Here is a 12,199-nt window from a genome sequence, read left to right as displayed (position 1 = left end):
TGATCTCAGAGATGCTTCTACCTGGCATTTTATTCAGGAAAAAGGTAAATTAAAAAAATCTAAGAAATACATGAAAGAAGGCAAGATCAAATTAAGGGTCTCTTCTGCAGGCCAATACTGCCTGCTTTGCTTTTCTTGGGTTGGCTAATGTCTGCTCCCTCAACACTGCCATTTTTAAGCTGCCTTATAAAATGAGTCTACTGGAGAGAAAGAGGGTGACCAAAACAAAGGCTTAGAGTCTGCCTGCTGGGTAATGTGGTCCTGGCACTGACTGAAGAATGTTTATTCAGAAGTAGACTGTTTCCTTTCTCTAGCCATGAAGTCAGTTTTGGTGTTATTTTCTCTCATCTTCCTCAGAATCAAAAGGCTAGATTGACTACCAGAAGACAATGCCCTGCCTCTTCTTCACTTCTCAATTAAATACCAAAAGGGAACAGAGGCCATAACAATTCTAGGCTTTCAAACTGATCCCTGTAAGGAGTTAAATTTGGCCTCCATACATCTAGACACTCATGTGCTTTCTTTAGTTGGCTGGTTGCTTTGTGGAGTCTAGTCAGATAAAATGATTCTTTCCATCACATAAAGATAAAGATAATGCTCCATGTGAACGTCAACATCCATGAGATTCCTGCCCATATTGGTCCTCTTTAATTAGAGCCTGTTCTGCCTCATTGGGCCAACTGATGTAATAGCTTGGGATCAGAGTAGCATAAAGATTGTCACAGCTTGAATAATCTTTTGAGCCGTGGGAGGTAATGATCCTGGCCAAAGCAAAATGCTGCTTCCAGCATGTTATGGGGCACTGTGATTCTGTCCCACACTTCATTTAGTCTTCTTCCAAATGCTGCAGTTTAGCCCCTGAAAAAATGCAGTATTTTTATGAGTATATTCCATCTTCAATATGGTCTCATAATTCCTGTTGGATGTGGGTTGGGTGAGCAGAGGAGAGTGGAGGATAGCACTTAAGACATGAAATGCCAGTTAGAGGCTCCTGCCCATGACAGTTTTTCATGCTGAGTGGTTTTCCAGAAGGTGACAAGCAATCTTTATTTCATCTAGAGGATGGAGAAATTCTGAGAATGTGAAGTGAATCTTTTTTTCCCTTAAGTCCCTTCCATCAGCTTTTTCCCCTCCCATGAGCACTTTTAGGAAATACTAGGCTGTTTAGCCCATGTTCAAAGGTCACAAAAGACTGCTTTAGGCTTTTGGCCCATGTGGAATATGCAGCGTTTTCTTTTTCTGATGTTGTCACAATTCATTATACTTTATAGATGAAAAATAAATGAAAGAAATAGCTGTAGGCATATTTGTGAACAATTACACTTGCACCACATTACTTGAGACTTTGCTGGGCAGGTTTACGTGTAAGATTTGATTGTTTTCCTTGTTACGGGCAGGTTCATTATCCATCCAGTGTTTGCAATGGATTATGAGGCACTGTAGCAGGTTACGGAGACAGCATGCTAATGATTCCTCTGGAAATGGAATAAATAGATCTTTCTCAATTGCAGCAATGTGAAACAAGGTCTCAGAACGTTAGATTTGTAAAACAGCTAATTAGATGCTGTTTCAGACTCTCCTACTGGGATGACTACTGCATATACTGAAGTAAAATCTGCACTCAGCAAGTTGTCTCAGTCTTTAGTCCTGCAAAGCAGTCTGTAGCGCAAAACTGCTGCTGGGGCATGGAGTGCTTCTAATGATCGTTGAACTCACCAAGCAGTTGATGTTGTGATCCAAGGATTTTCCTTAACTGACACATGGCCATGGCCAGCCCATGTTGAATACATGATTTTGAAAAACTGATCAGATTTTTATTATGGCCTACCCATGAGTGTTGGCATGGGATTGCTCTGTCCACTTCCTCTGATCCAAACTCAGCAGGGACCAGGGACATGCACTGACTCTCTTGGCTTGCATATCCAGAAGAAACGTGGGAGTCACTATCTAGCTGAGGGAATTTGGACTATACATGAAGAAATCTTTAAGGGAAAACCCTGAAACAGCTCAGTGTGATAAGAAAGGTTAGGGGTTTTAATTTTTTTGTGGTGCTAATGAAACCAAGTATTCTCAGAATGTGGAAAGTGAAGGCCAGTGTTTATCAAACCTTTTTGATTCCTGAGACCCTCAAAATTACAAGCAGCTTGTGCACTGAAGTCTACTGACAACAGCCTTGTTCTTCCTAGTTTCCTCATGCGGGTCCATGGTAGTCCATGGATCCTTAGATATCCATGTGAAAGAAGAGCATTGAAACAGGCTGCCCAGAGAGGTTCTGGAGTCTCCTTCTCAGGAGACTTTCAAAATCTGCCTAAACATATTCTTGTGCAGCTTGACCTAGGTGAATGTGCTTTAGCAGGAGGTTTGGACTGCATGATCCTCAGGGGTTACTCCCAACCCTCACCATTCTGTAAAATCTGTACTTAGTCTAGAAAGTGAAGATATCAATAAAAATGTGTGTGTATGACTGAGGATGGGGAGGGAATCCAGATCTACTTGTACTGGTGTATAAAGGTAGCTTGGAAAAAAGATGGCTTGTTACCAGACAGAATGGTTGGCTCTTACAACTAGGAATGAAAGAAGCAAGTCCAAGAGTGAAGCCCGTGCAAATGCTATCCCACTCTCTGGGCTGTTGAGAGTAAAAGTTTCCTGGGTTTTCAGACTGCTTTAAAGCTTGTAATCTCTTGTGAAAGGAAAGCTAAGAGAGGGACACAACGAATGAAAGAGGAACATTTCTATGGGCTGCTTTCAATTCTCTGTATGAATTTAATTATTTCAGCATTCAAACTTAGTAGCCTTATGGGGGTGTTTAAGAGCAGGCTGGATGAGGCTCTGTCCAGCCTGATCTAGTGTGGGGTGTCCCTGCCCATGGCAGGGGGGTTGGAACTAGATGATCCTTGTGGTCCCTTCCAACCCTGAATGAAACTATGAAACTATGAACAACTAGTGACAAGTAAAAGCTGGTGTGGCACAGGCATGTATAGTATGAAGCGTGCAAACAAGCTTTCAGTCACTCATATTGATGTATTGAAGTCATCTCTACTTTGTGCAAGCCCTGAGCCCAGGCTGACTTTTCACTCTAACTAAGTGGGTCAACTCTTAATTCATAAAATCATACAGTCATAGAATGGCATGGGTTGGAAGGATGATTAAAGATCACCTAGTTCCAGCTCTGTTTCTATGTGGGGTTGGAACTGGTGCTCTTAACTCTAAGTAGCCAGTAAAATAAAAGCAGAGCAGTTAGTGGGGTGTGATATATTTTATATCAGTAAGGCTGCTTTTAGTAAAGCAGCTCAAGGTAAAAGTTGAAATCTTTTTTATTTAGCATAGACAAAGCCAGAGAAGGTGCACTGCTTAATTACCTCTCCAGACTGGCAATCCATCTGTTAAAGTACAGAAGGAGAAATATAGGCATAGGGAGAAAGAAAACACAAGAATGTCATATACATTATATATAGATGATATACATGGTGTTTTATAGTGTACATCATATGTATATGTGTAATTATTATATTTCTGTACCATTTGTAACCTGGAAGGAATTTGTTCATTACCCACAGAAATGTCTTGTCCCTTTTGAACATTTCTCATTTAGAATAGAATAGAATAGAATAGAATAGAATAGACTGATAGATCTTAAGATATGGTAAATTATTGTAGAGGTTCAGATATGATAAATTGTTGTAGTACAATTGATTGTAAGGCAGTGATGCCAATTCATATCATCAAAGATTAACTGGCCTAGAAATTCAGATGTAACTTTATGCTAAATGCTGGGTTTTCTTAAGTCTATAAAATCTTAATGTTTAGGATTGCTGAGTCACTACTGCAAGGTAACATGCTGCTGAGACTTGGCTGTAATAGAAATGAGTTGTAAAAGCCAGATTTCATCAAGAGAGAGGAAACCAATTGTGTCTACTCATCCATCCATCTGCCTTTCCCTACTGACATTTCCAAAGGACAAGTAATTTATATACTGTGAAGTTAACATTGATGCTATTAAGACTGACAGCTGTGCCTAGTGAGTGTCTAGGAAGGAACTTAAAACTCGGAATGTTACAACAAAAATAGGGATGGATTATCAAGCAGTGAGAAGACACTAGTCTCATCAGTTTCAAAGCTCATTAAATGATTGTTACCTTACAATAAATATTTCTCCATAGGAAATAAGATTATTTTTACTGTAGTGATATTATTTTTATTAGAACAGGTTAACAGGACCCTATCAATAGGGGAGAGATTCTGACATATGGACAAGTAAAACAGTTTTTATGTTCTTGTTCCTGCTAGAGTTAGCTAATATGGCTATTGATTCTTTTTAGTCAAAGATGTCATTGGAAAGTGTATATGTACATGTTCTGCCTGAAAATGTGTAGTTTTTTACAGGGTGATTTAAAGTCCTTTTTACATTTTTTCCTTTCATATACAGTGTTGTGATTTCTTGTCTTAGTTCCCTTCACCCCATAAATAACAAATAAAAACCAGACCCCCAAATACGAACAAATTTTCACTAAGTTATTGTGCAAATGATAATTCCTTTAGGAATTTGATTTAAAAAATAATCTCCATTTCTCTGCTGCATGCACAGCAATGTGGAGAAGATCATAGTATCATAGTAGCATAGTATCAGTCAGGGTTGGAAGGGACCACAAGGATCATCTAGTTCCAACCCCCCTGCCATGGGCAGGGACACCCCACACTACATCAGGCTGGACAGAGCCTCATCCAGCCTGGTCTTAAACACCTCCAGGGATGGGGCCCCAACCACCTCCCTGGACAACACATTCCAGGGCTTCACCACTCTCATGGGGAAGAACTTCCTCCTCACATCCAGCCTGAATCTCCTCACCTCCAGCTTCATTCCATTCCCCCTAGTCCTATCACTACCTGAGATCCTGAGAAGTCCCTCCCCAGCCTTCCTGTAGGCCCCTTCAGATACTGGAAGGCCACAATTAGGTCACCTTGGAGCCTTCTCTTCTCCAGACTGAACAGCCCCAACTCCTTCAGTCTGTCCTCACAGGAGAGGTGCTCCAGCCCTCTGATCATCCTTGTGGCCCTTCTCTGGACACCTTCCAGCACCTCCACATCCCTCTTGTAATAGGGGCTCCAGAACTGGAGGCAGTACTCCAGGTGGGGTCTCACCAGAGCAGAGTAGAGGGGGAGGATCACCTCCCTTGCCCTGCTGGCCACACTTCTCCTGCTGCAGCCCAGGATCTGATTGGCTTTGCAGGCTGCAAGTGCACATTGAGAGCTCCTGTTGAGCTTTTTGTCCACCAGCACCCCCAAGTCTCTCTCCTCAGGGCTGCTTTCCAGCCAGTCCCTGCCCAGCCTGGATTTGTGCCTGGGATTGCCTCGACCCAGATGCAGGACCCTGATGCTGCCTGGCACTAGGAAGATTTTCTCAAAGTGTTGTTGTGTTGTAGTAATTACTTTAGGAACTGGTACAGAAATTCCTCTTTCTTTAAGAAGCCACTCTATAGTTGCAGTATATAACATAGCTTCAAGTTTTCTCCTTGGCTGTGTCAACAACTTATTAACATGAGGAAGTGACTTCAGACCTTCACCTCTCTTTCCCTGTGAAAAAATAAGGCAATAATTGTATTTCTGTAGTTAAAGCAGTTTTGTTGCTTGAGTAGTTACAGAAACTGTGCAGGTTCTTGCATTTAGTTGCTGTGGAAGTGTGATGCAGTATTAGCAGGACTCATTTTCTTCCATAAAATCTGTGTTTTGATGACCTAATTTTCATTATACTATATAATCAAAGTTTTGGTAAGCTCTCAAGCTATTGTTCCCCTCCAGACATTTTCTTTCTTCTTGCATTTTCATCTTTCTATTAAATGTTCTTCTAAGTATAACAAAATATTAAGTGAGCATTTCTTTTAAATTAACATAGGTGCAATTACTTAGTCGTTGCAGTTGAAATAAAATCAGTATGGAGTATGCCAAAATCTTTCCTTTAATTATTTGCCCAGTTTAGAGTGGATTTTGGTCACTGAAAAATGGACAGAAAAATTGAGTTCTGAATAATAACAAGAAGCAAAGGCAAGGAATACTGCAATGGTAGCCCTGTTTTCTAGTGAGAAGAAGATACTGTGAAGGGGTTATGTTTCTTTTAATTTGAATAATATATTGAAAGTATTTCCTGTGTTCTGTATTAACAGTGTTTGGGGATGAGCATCCTGGAAGTGTTAATCATCATAATACAAAGCAAAGTGACTAAAAATTGATGAATTTCCATAGCTGCTTTTAAGTTGAGCTATCTGCAGATTTCTGGCATCACATTCACTGCAGTCCTAGGATGCAGTTATTTAAGTGGGTTTAACAAGTTTATAGAGAAGACAAATTCAGCGGTAAGATGACAGTAGTGGAGTGAATGTGTGTTCTCACTTCATTAGTCTGGGCAGATCAGGGTTACCTTCACATCAAGGACAGGAGTTTTCTCAGGGCTGCATTTCTAACACATAGGTAGATGAAGGGAAATTAGCAAAGTCAGCTGGGTTGTTCACATGGAAGCCAGTCGTAGTTGAACGAAAGTCTTAGGACTGCAAATAAAGGAAGGCAAAGAGCCAAGGATTGAGGCTGAAAGGCAAAAGCAGGGCTTGGAGTAAAGAGAGGGAAGCTGCACTGTAGCAGAGAGATTGAACATAAATGATTCAAAGAGAAAGAGTGGTATGTGTTGAAAGGGATGAGGCAGGAAACAAGTGAAAGGAATGGAAATTTGCCTTAGGATGCATTTTCTTTTCCTGTAATGCAGGAGGTGTGATAAGAGCAGGGGTTTAATCCCCACTTTAAAATATTTTAAGATGCATAGTTTTAGAGTAAATATGGGGATTCGAGTAACTTCCACTTGAGGGTGGCACAAGAGGCTCCCTCTGCCCCTCAGTGTTAGCTTCCCACAAGAAGATGACTTGATCAGACATCAGGGTGATGTTCTGTGACTGCTGAGCACCATTTGGATATCACTTTTTGGTGCCTAGCTACCAACAGATCACTGCAGACTGCTGTTGGGAGAGGGTGGGTAATTTGATCAGCTGTGTTTGCTGAAACCGGTCCAAATTTTGCCTCTGAATACAATCCCTATCATCACAGCTGTATCTGTGAAGGAGAGAGGCAATGGGTTTTTCACCTCTGCTGTCCAGTGGTTATCATGGTTTGAAAAAAAGCTGTTGATGTTTTGTTTTCATTTCTTTTCTTTGAGCAGATGGGCAGAAGAAGGTTCAAGAAGAATTTGACATAGACATGGATGCGCCAGAGACAGAGCGGGCGGCTGTGGCAATACAGTCCCAGTTCAGAAAATTCCAGAAGAAAAAAGCGGGGTCCCAGTCTTAGTAGCTACCTCACAGCTTAAAATGAAGTAATCCTAAAATGATTTATCCAGAAAATCAGAATTAACACAAAGATGCATGTACAGAAATTATTGATATTTAAAACCCCATTGGCAGATAACAAACCGTGAGCTTATGTGTGCAACCTGATCCCAGATGTTTCACACCCATTATCCTCTGTAACTCACCATTTTACTCGATGTTGTAATAAAAAGTTAGGGTGAAGTAATTAAAGTGTCTGCCTTCATCTGTCTTTTCATATTAATCCGTCAGCCACAGCATTACAAATGAACCCAGCGCAGATGCCTGTTTTCCTCTTCACGTAAAGCCTGGAGACAGAGGCGCACCGTATGTTACGAGATGTTTGCTGAGGGATGAGAGCAGGCATCTCAGCCCTGCTTACCTCATTTGGAGAATTCCAGCTGCCAGCCAAATGTGACAATAAAATTGCTGTCTCGTAACGAGCTGAAAGTAAAAAAGTTGCAGACAGAAGGTGGCATGAGGGGAAGAGGTGTAGGAAGCAGTGAGCAGTTTATTTTTGTCCTGTGATTATGCCAATAAGGTGGCTTAAGTGGGGAAATTCTCCCTGTCCTTCCCCTTTGCATGATAACGGTCAGAATTACCCAGCTTGGACCATGTTGACTGTTATGGAAATATAATAATAAATCAGACACAAAATAAAATAAAAAAAATAAAAAAATCCAGAAACCTTTTGCAAGTGTTTGGTTTTCTGTTTGGGGTTTTTTTGTTTGATTATTTGCAAAATAGAAACCAACCCTCTAACCTCTCTTTTTGATGCACTCTCTACCTAATCAGTAACTATTTCTATTCCATCTCTCTCTTTTCATATTATTTACAGTATTTGATGAATAAATCAAAGCAGGCTCCCTGTCTCCATTTGCACTATTCTGTATTCAACTTCATAAGAGCTCCTTACATTATAGAATAGGATAGGATAGGATAGGATAGGATAGGATAGGATAGGATAGGATAGGATAGGATAGGATAGGATAGGATAAACCAGTTTGGTAAAGACCTTCAAGATCATTGAGTCCAACCTATCACCCAACACCATCTAATCAACTAAACCATGGCATCACGTGCCCCATCCAGTGTCTTCCTAAACACCTCCAGTGATGGTGACTCCACCACCTCCCTGGGCAGGCCATTCCAAGGGCCAATCTCTCTTTCTGTGAAATACTTCTTCCTAACATCCAGCCTAAACCTCCCCTGGCACAGCTTGAGACTGTTATCACTCTACTAGCCCAGTTTTTGGTTAAAAAGAAACATCCACAACAATGTCTGTCTTAAACTGGGAAGTATTTCTATTTGGTCCCTCTTGTCAAATAGCAACAGCTGAATTTCAGGCTGGATCTGAGTAATGTAACTTGCCGGGTTTCAGACCTGATTAGGAATTGGCTGCCCATATAGATCACAAGGAAGATTCAGAAAAGGTTTATACAAGTACCTTGTACTCAGAAAAGGGAGCTATGAGTTTATGCAAGTGGAACATGCAATGCACAGAGATATGCAAAAAAATCTCATCCCTTTCTTGGCTTCATCAGCAGATTTGGAGGTCCCAATAAACATCTTTGTCTTTAGGGAAATCAGAGACAGAAGTGTTTTCTGAAGGACTGATATTTGCAGGGTTTTTCCAGGAAGGCAGCTTGAGCCTCACCTTTGGCTGTGAGGGGCAGACTGTCTGAGTGGTGACAACCTCCCTGCCTTCAGGTGTGAGAGATTCAAGTATAATTCCCAGATCTGCCTAGAAGCATGAATTTATTTCTCTTCCACCTTCTGCAGGAGTATTTTGGTCACCAGGGCAAAAGCCACATATGTATCATTAGTCCCCTCATACACACCAAGAGGTGTGACCAAAGGGTAGGAATAGAGGGAAAGGAAGGACATCATGCTTGTGGCAGTCAGTTCCCATGTGAGCCCACCATAGCAGCAATGCTGTAGGCTGCCTGAATGACAAGCTGCAAGACTTCAAAGGAAGGTCCTCAGCCTTATGCAGGTTAAAGCACTTGTGATGCTGGACAATAAGAGGAGCCTAAAGTTGATGGTGAATGATAGGAGCTCTGGGACCATGCTGGTTAGGAGGAGCTTTTACAGATGTTAAGTGGAAGCCTTATAGATTCTTCAGGTGGTGTTAGAAGGCAAGTGAAGAAACAATGTGTGAGGTATTTAATAAGCACAGCAAGACTGGGTGGGAATGGTTAGGGCTTTACAGATCTTAGTTTGGCCATAAACATCTAAATACTGGCCAAACCTTGCCTTAGGCACCTCTGTCTGGGTCAGATTCTGGCTCTGTGCACAACTTACACATCACCTGCAAAGTCAGAATTTTCCAAGCTGCAGCTCAGTGCTTTCACTCTGGGAGAGTATTCTAGTGGCACTGTTCTCTGCATTTAGGAATTTCACAAATAAACCTCAAATAAAACTGCTGCTGTGCTAAAAGAGGGGTTTGTGGAGGCCACAGATTCCCCACTTTCACAGAGACTGATCATCATATAATAATCCCCTTAGCATAATAATTTAAACAATGTAATGGGTTTGGATTTTGTTGTTGCCATTTTATTTAGATCTGTAATAAAGGACTGCATTTGTGTTCTGCATTCATCTGACATAGCACGAACTTTGTAATGGCTACTTAATTAAGTAAAAACTATGGGCAAGCACTAGCATTTTATATTTGATCTGACACTCCTTGGACTTAAATTTCCTACACAACAGGAATAATCATATGGTTGGGACACAGAGATACAGATTACATTATTGAAGCACACTAACAAGGGCTGTTAGTAAATGAATGATGGCTCTTTCAATAGCAGGGCTATACTTTAATGTGAAGTTCAGAGTGCATCTTACAAATACAGTCTTAATATACAGTGAAACATAATGAGGAAATAGTGAACTGGCATAAAATATGGATTAATTGTGGCTGCCCTGTCAGGCAATTTCCTTTTCATGAAAATGCATTTGCATCACAGATTCAGTTCATGTTCCCAGGAATGGAGAGCTTTCTTGCTTTTCATTGATCCTTTGTCCATATCCAAGAGGGCAGTTTTTCATTTCCTTTCTTACCACTAATTCATATTTTTCAAAGACCTGTCTGGATATTGCTGAGGTGAGGAAAGCAGTTTGATTCCACCAGGAGCTTCACTAAAATGGGCGAAAGAGGACACTGAAACATTCCAGGTATTATATGGGTTTTTAACTTCCAGACACTCACTGAGCTGTGTAGTTAACTGACACTACCTAGCTGAGAGTAACTAAGTCATGGAAAGCAAAATTTAAATTAGGTGGATATCTGCTGATAAACTAAGTTCCCATAGGTAACATGAAAGATTATTCAGAGCAGTAGGTTTTGCAGGAAACAGTGTTATCACTCCCACAACACACACCCCCACACCCTCCCCAGACACATCAATACTGCTTCTGATCCAAATTACTGTCAGATTGTCCCAAAAGACAATAACCTACAGTTGAATGATCAGAACAATTGCCTGAGCCTTAGAAATCCTTTGCTCACGTTGTTGCAGAAGTAAACAGCAAAGGAGACTATTAGAACTAAAGAAATGCCATCAGAGAGCAAAAGAATGCCCAAGAAAGGCAAGCCAAAGCCAGCCTGTGGCTTCCTGAAGGTACAGAGGGTTTTGTTTTGGGTTTTTTTGTTTGTTTGTGTTTGGGTTTTTGTGGTTTGGGGTTTTGTTTGTTTGTTTGTTTTAAAGACTCCTCAGCCAGCCAGCTGGAGAATTGTGGGAGTGTCGGGGAGAAGAGATCTAGAAATGAACCTTACATTAATAGTCAGCACAGAGGCTCCCACAACAGGGGTCTTTTTTGTAATACATCAACCCACCATTAAACTGAAATGTCTGTAAGAAGAGAGTTTGGAGTACCATGGCAAAATTAGTAACCACAGATTGCCAGGTCCTGGATTTTCAAGGAATTTTGGCAGGCCTCTTGTGAATGCTTCTTAGAGAAGTTAAGGGTCTGGGAACAAATGGTGAGTTCTTTTGCAGAAAAACAACTAGACAGGAGCTGGAAGGGTGAGATGTCATGTCTGGTTCTCACTGGACTGGGGTGTCACCAGTGGGACTCCAACAGCATCTATCTATCACCTGCAAAGTGAGATGAAGAAAGGTGAGGTGACAAATTGTTATATCAGTGTCTTCTACATAAAATTCCCAATCTTTCCTCCTTATTTTTATAGAAGGCTCCCTGAGACAAGAGGAGAGGAAGGTCATGTCAGGGCTGTAAGGACACTGACAGGCCTGAATATTATACCCCATTCCTGAGGCTTCTCCACTGTGTGTGGCTATCAGTTCCTGCCTCAGTGACACAGCCACAGAGCCAGTCTCCTGTTGTCCACAGCTCTGCCCTGCAGAGGTCCAGCACCCAGCCTGTGTCCTGGCCTTGGCCCATCACAAGGGAGGCATCTGATTTACAGGACTGGAGATGCCCGGGGTCTCCTTTGCTGTCCTACTCCTGGCTGGAGATCCCACAGTACTGGCCCCAGGGAGATGCCAGCCCCACTGTACCCTGCAGTCTCTCTGTGTACATTAGATGTCTGTCCCTCCATATATGCTAGTGTCCCTTCCAGGGAGGAGAGAAGAATTTAAATAGATTTTTGTCATATATATGAAGGTCAGAGGCCCCATGGAAACAAGTGACATTTCCCTCCCACGGCTGGTGTGCCTTCAGTCACTTGAGTTGCAAAACACAGCTCAATGCCATGTTTGAGCCCAAGAAACTGGGAGGATACTCCAAACAGGTCCAGAACAGGTGCAGCAGGGTCCCTCCTGGATTCCTTCTGGCAGAGTATGACCAGCTGGCTGCTTACTGAAACGGGTGTCATCTGCTTCAGCTCCAGC

General features: G+C 41.7%; 1 protein-coding gene across 1 annotated transcript in view; it reads left to right on the top strand.

The window, feature by feature from the left end:
• PCP4 (Purkinje cell protein 4) overlaps nucleotides 1-8,035 on the top strand; it is a 57,427-nt gene extending 49,392 nt beyond the window's left edge. Inside the window, exon 3 of the mRNA XM_068155253.1 lies at nucleotides 7,199-8,035. Coding sequence (XP_068011354.1) covers nucleotides 7,199-7,326 — 128 coding nt within the window. The 3' untranslated portion in view covers nucleotides 7,327-8,035. The remainder of the gene's footprint in view (nucleotides 1-7,198) is intronic.
• Nucleotides 8,036-12,199: the final 4,164 nt, after the last annotated feature.

The sequence above is a fragment of the Melanerpes formicivorus genome, unplaced genomic scaffold (assembly GCF_026170545.1).
Source record: "Melanerpes formicivorus ecotype bairdi unplaced genomic scaffold, bMelFor1.0.p_v2 SCAF_30, whole genome shotgun sequence".
Lineage (NCBI taxonomy): Eukaryota > Metazoa > Chordata > Aves > Piciformes > Picidae > Melanerpes > Melanerpes formicivorus.
Note: the sequence above shows the minus strand (reverse complement) of the source record. Positions and strands in the feature narration are given on the sequence as shown.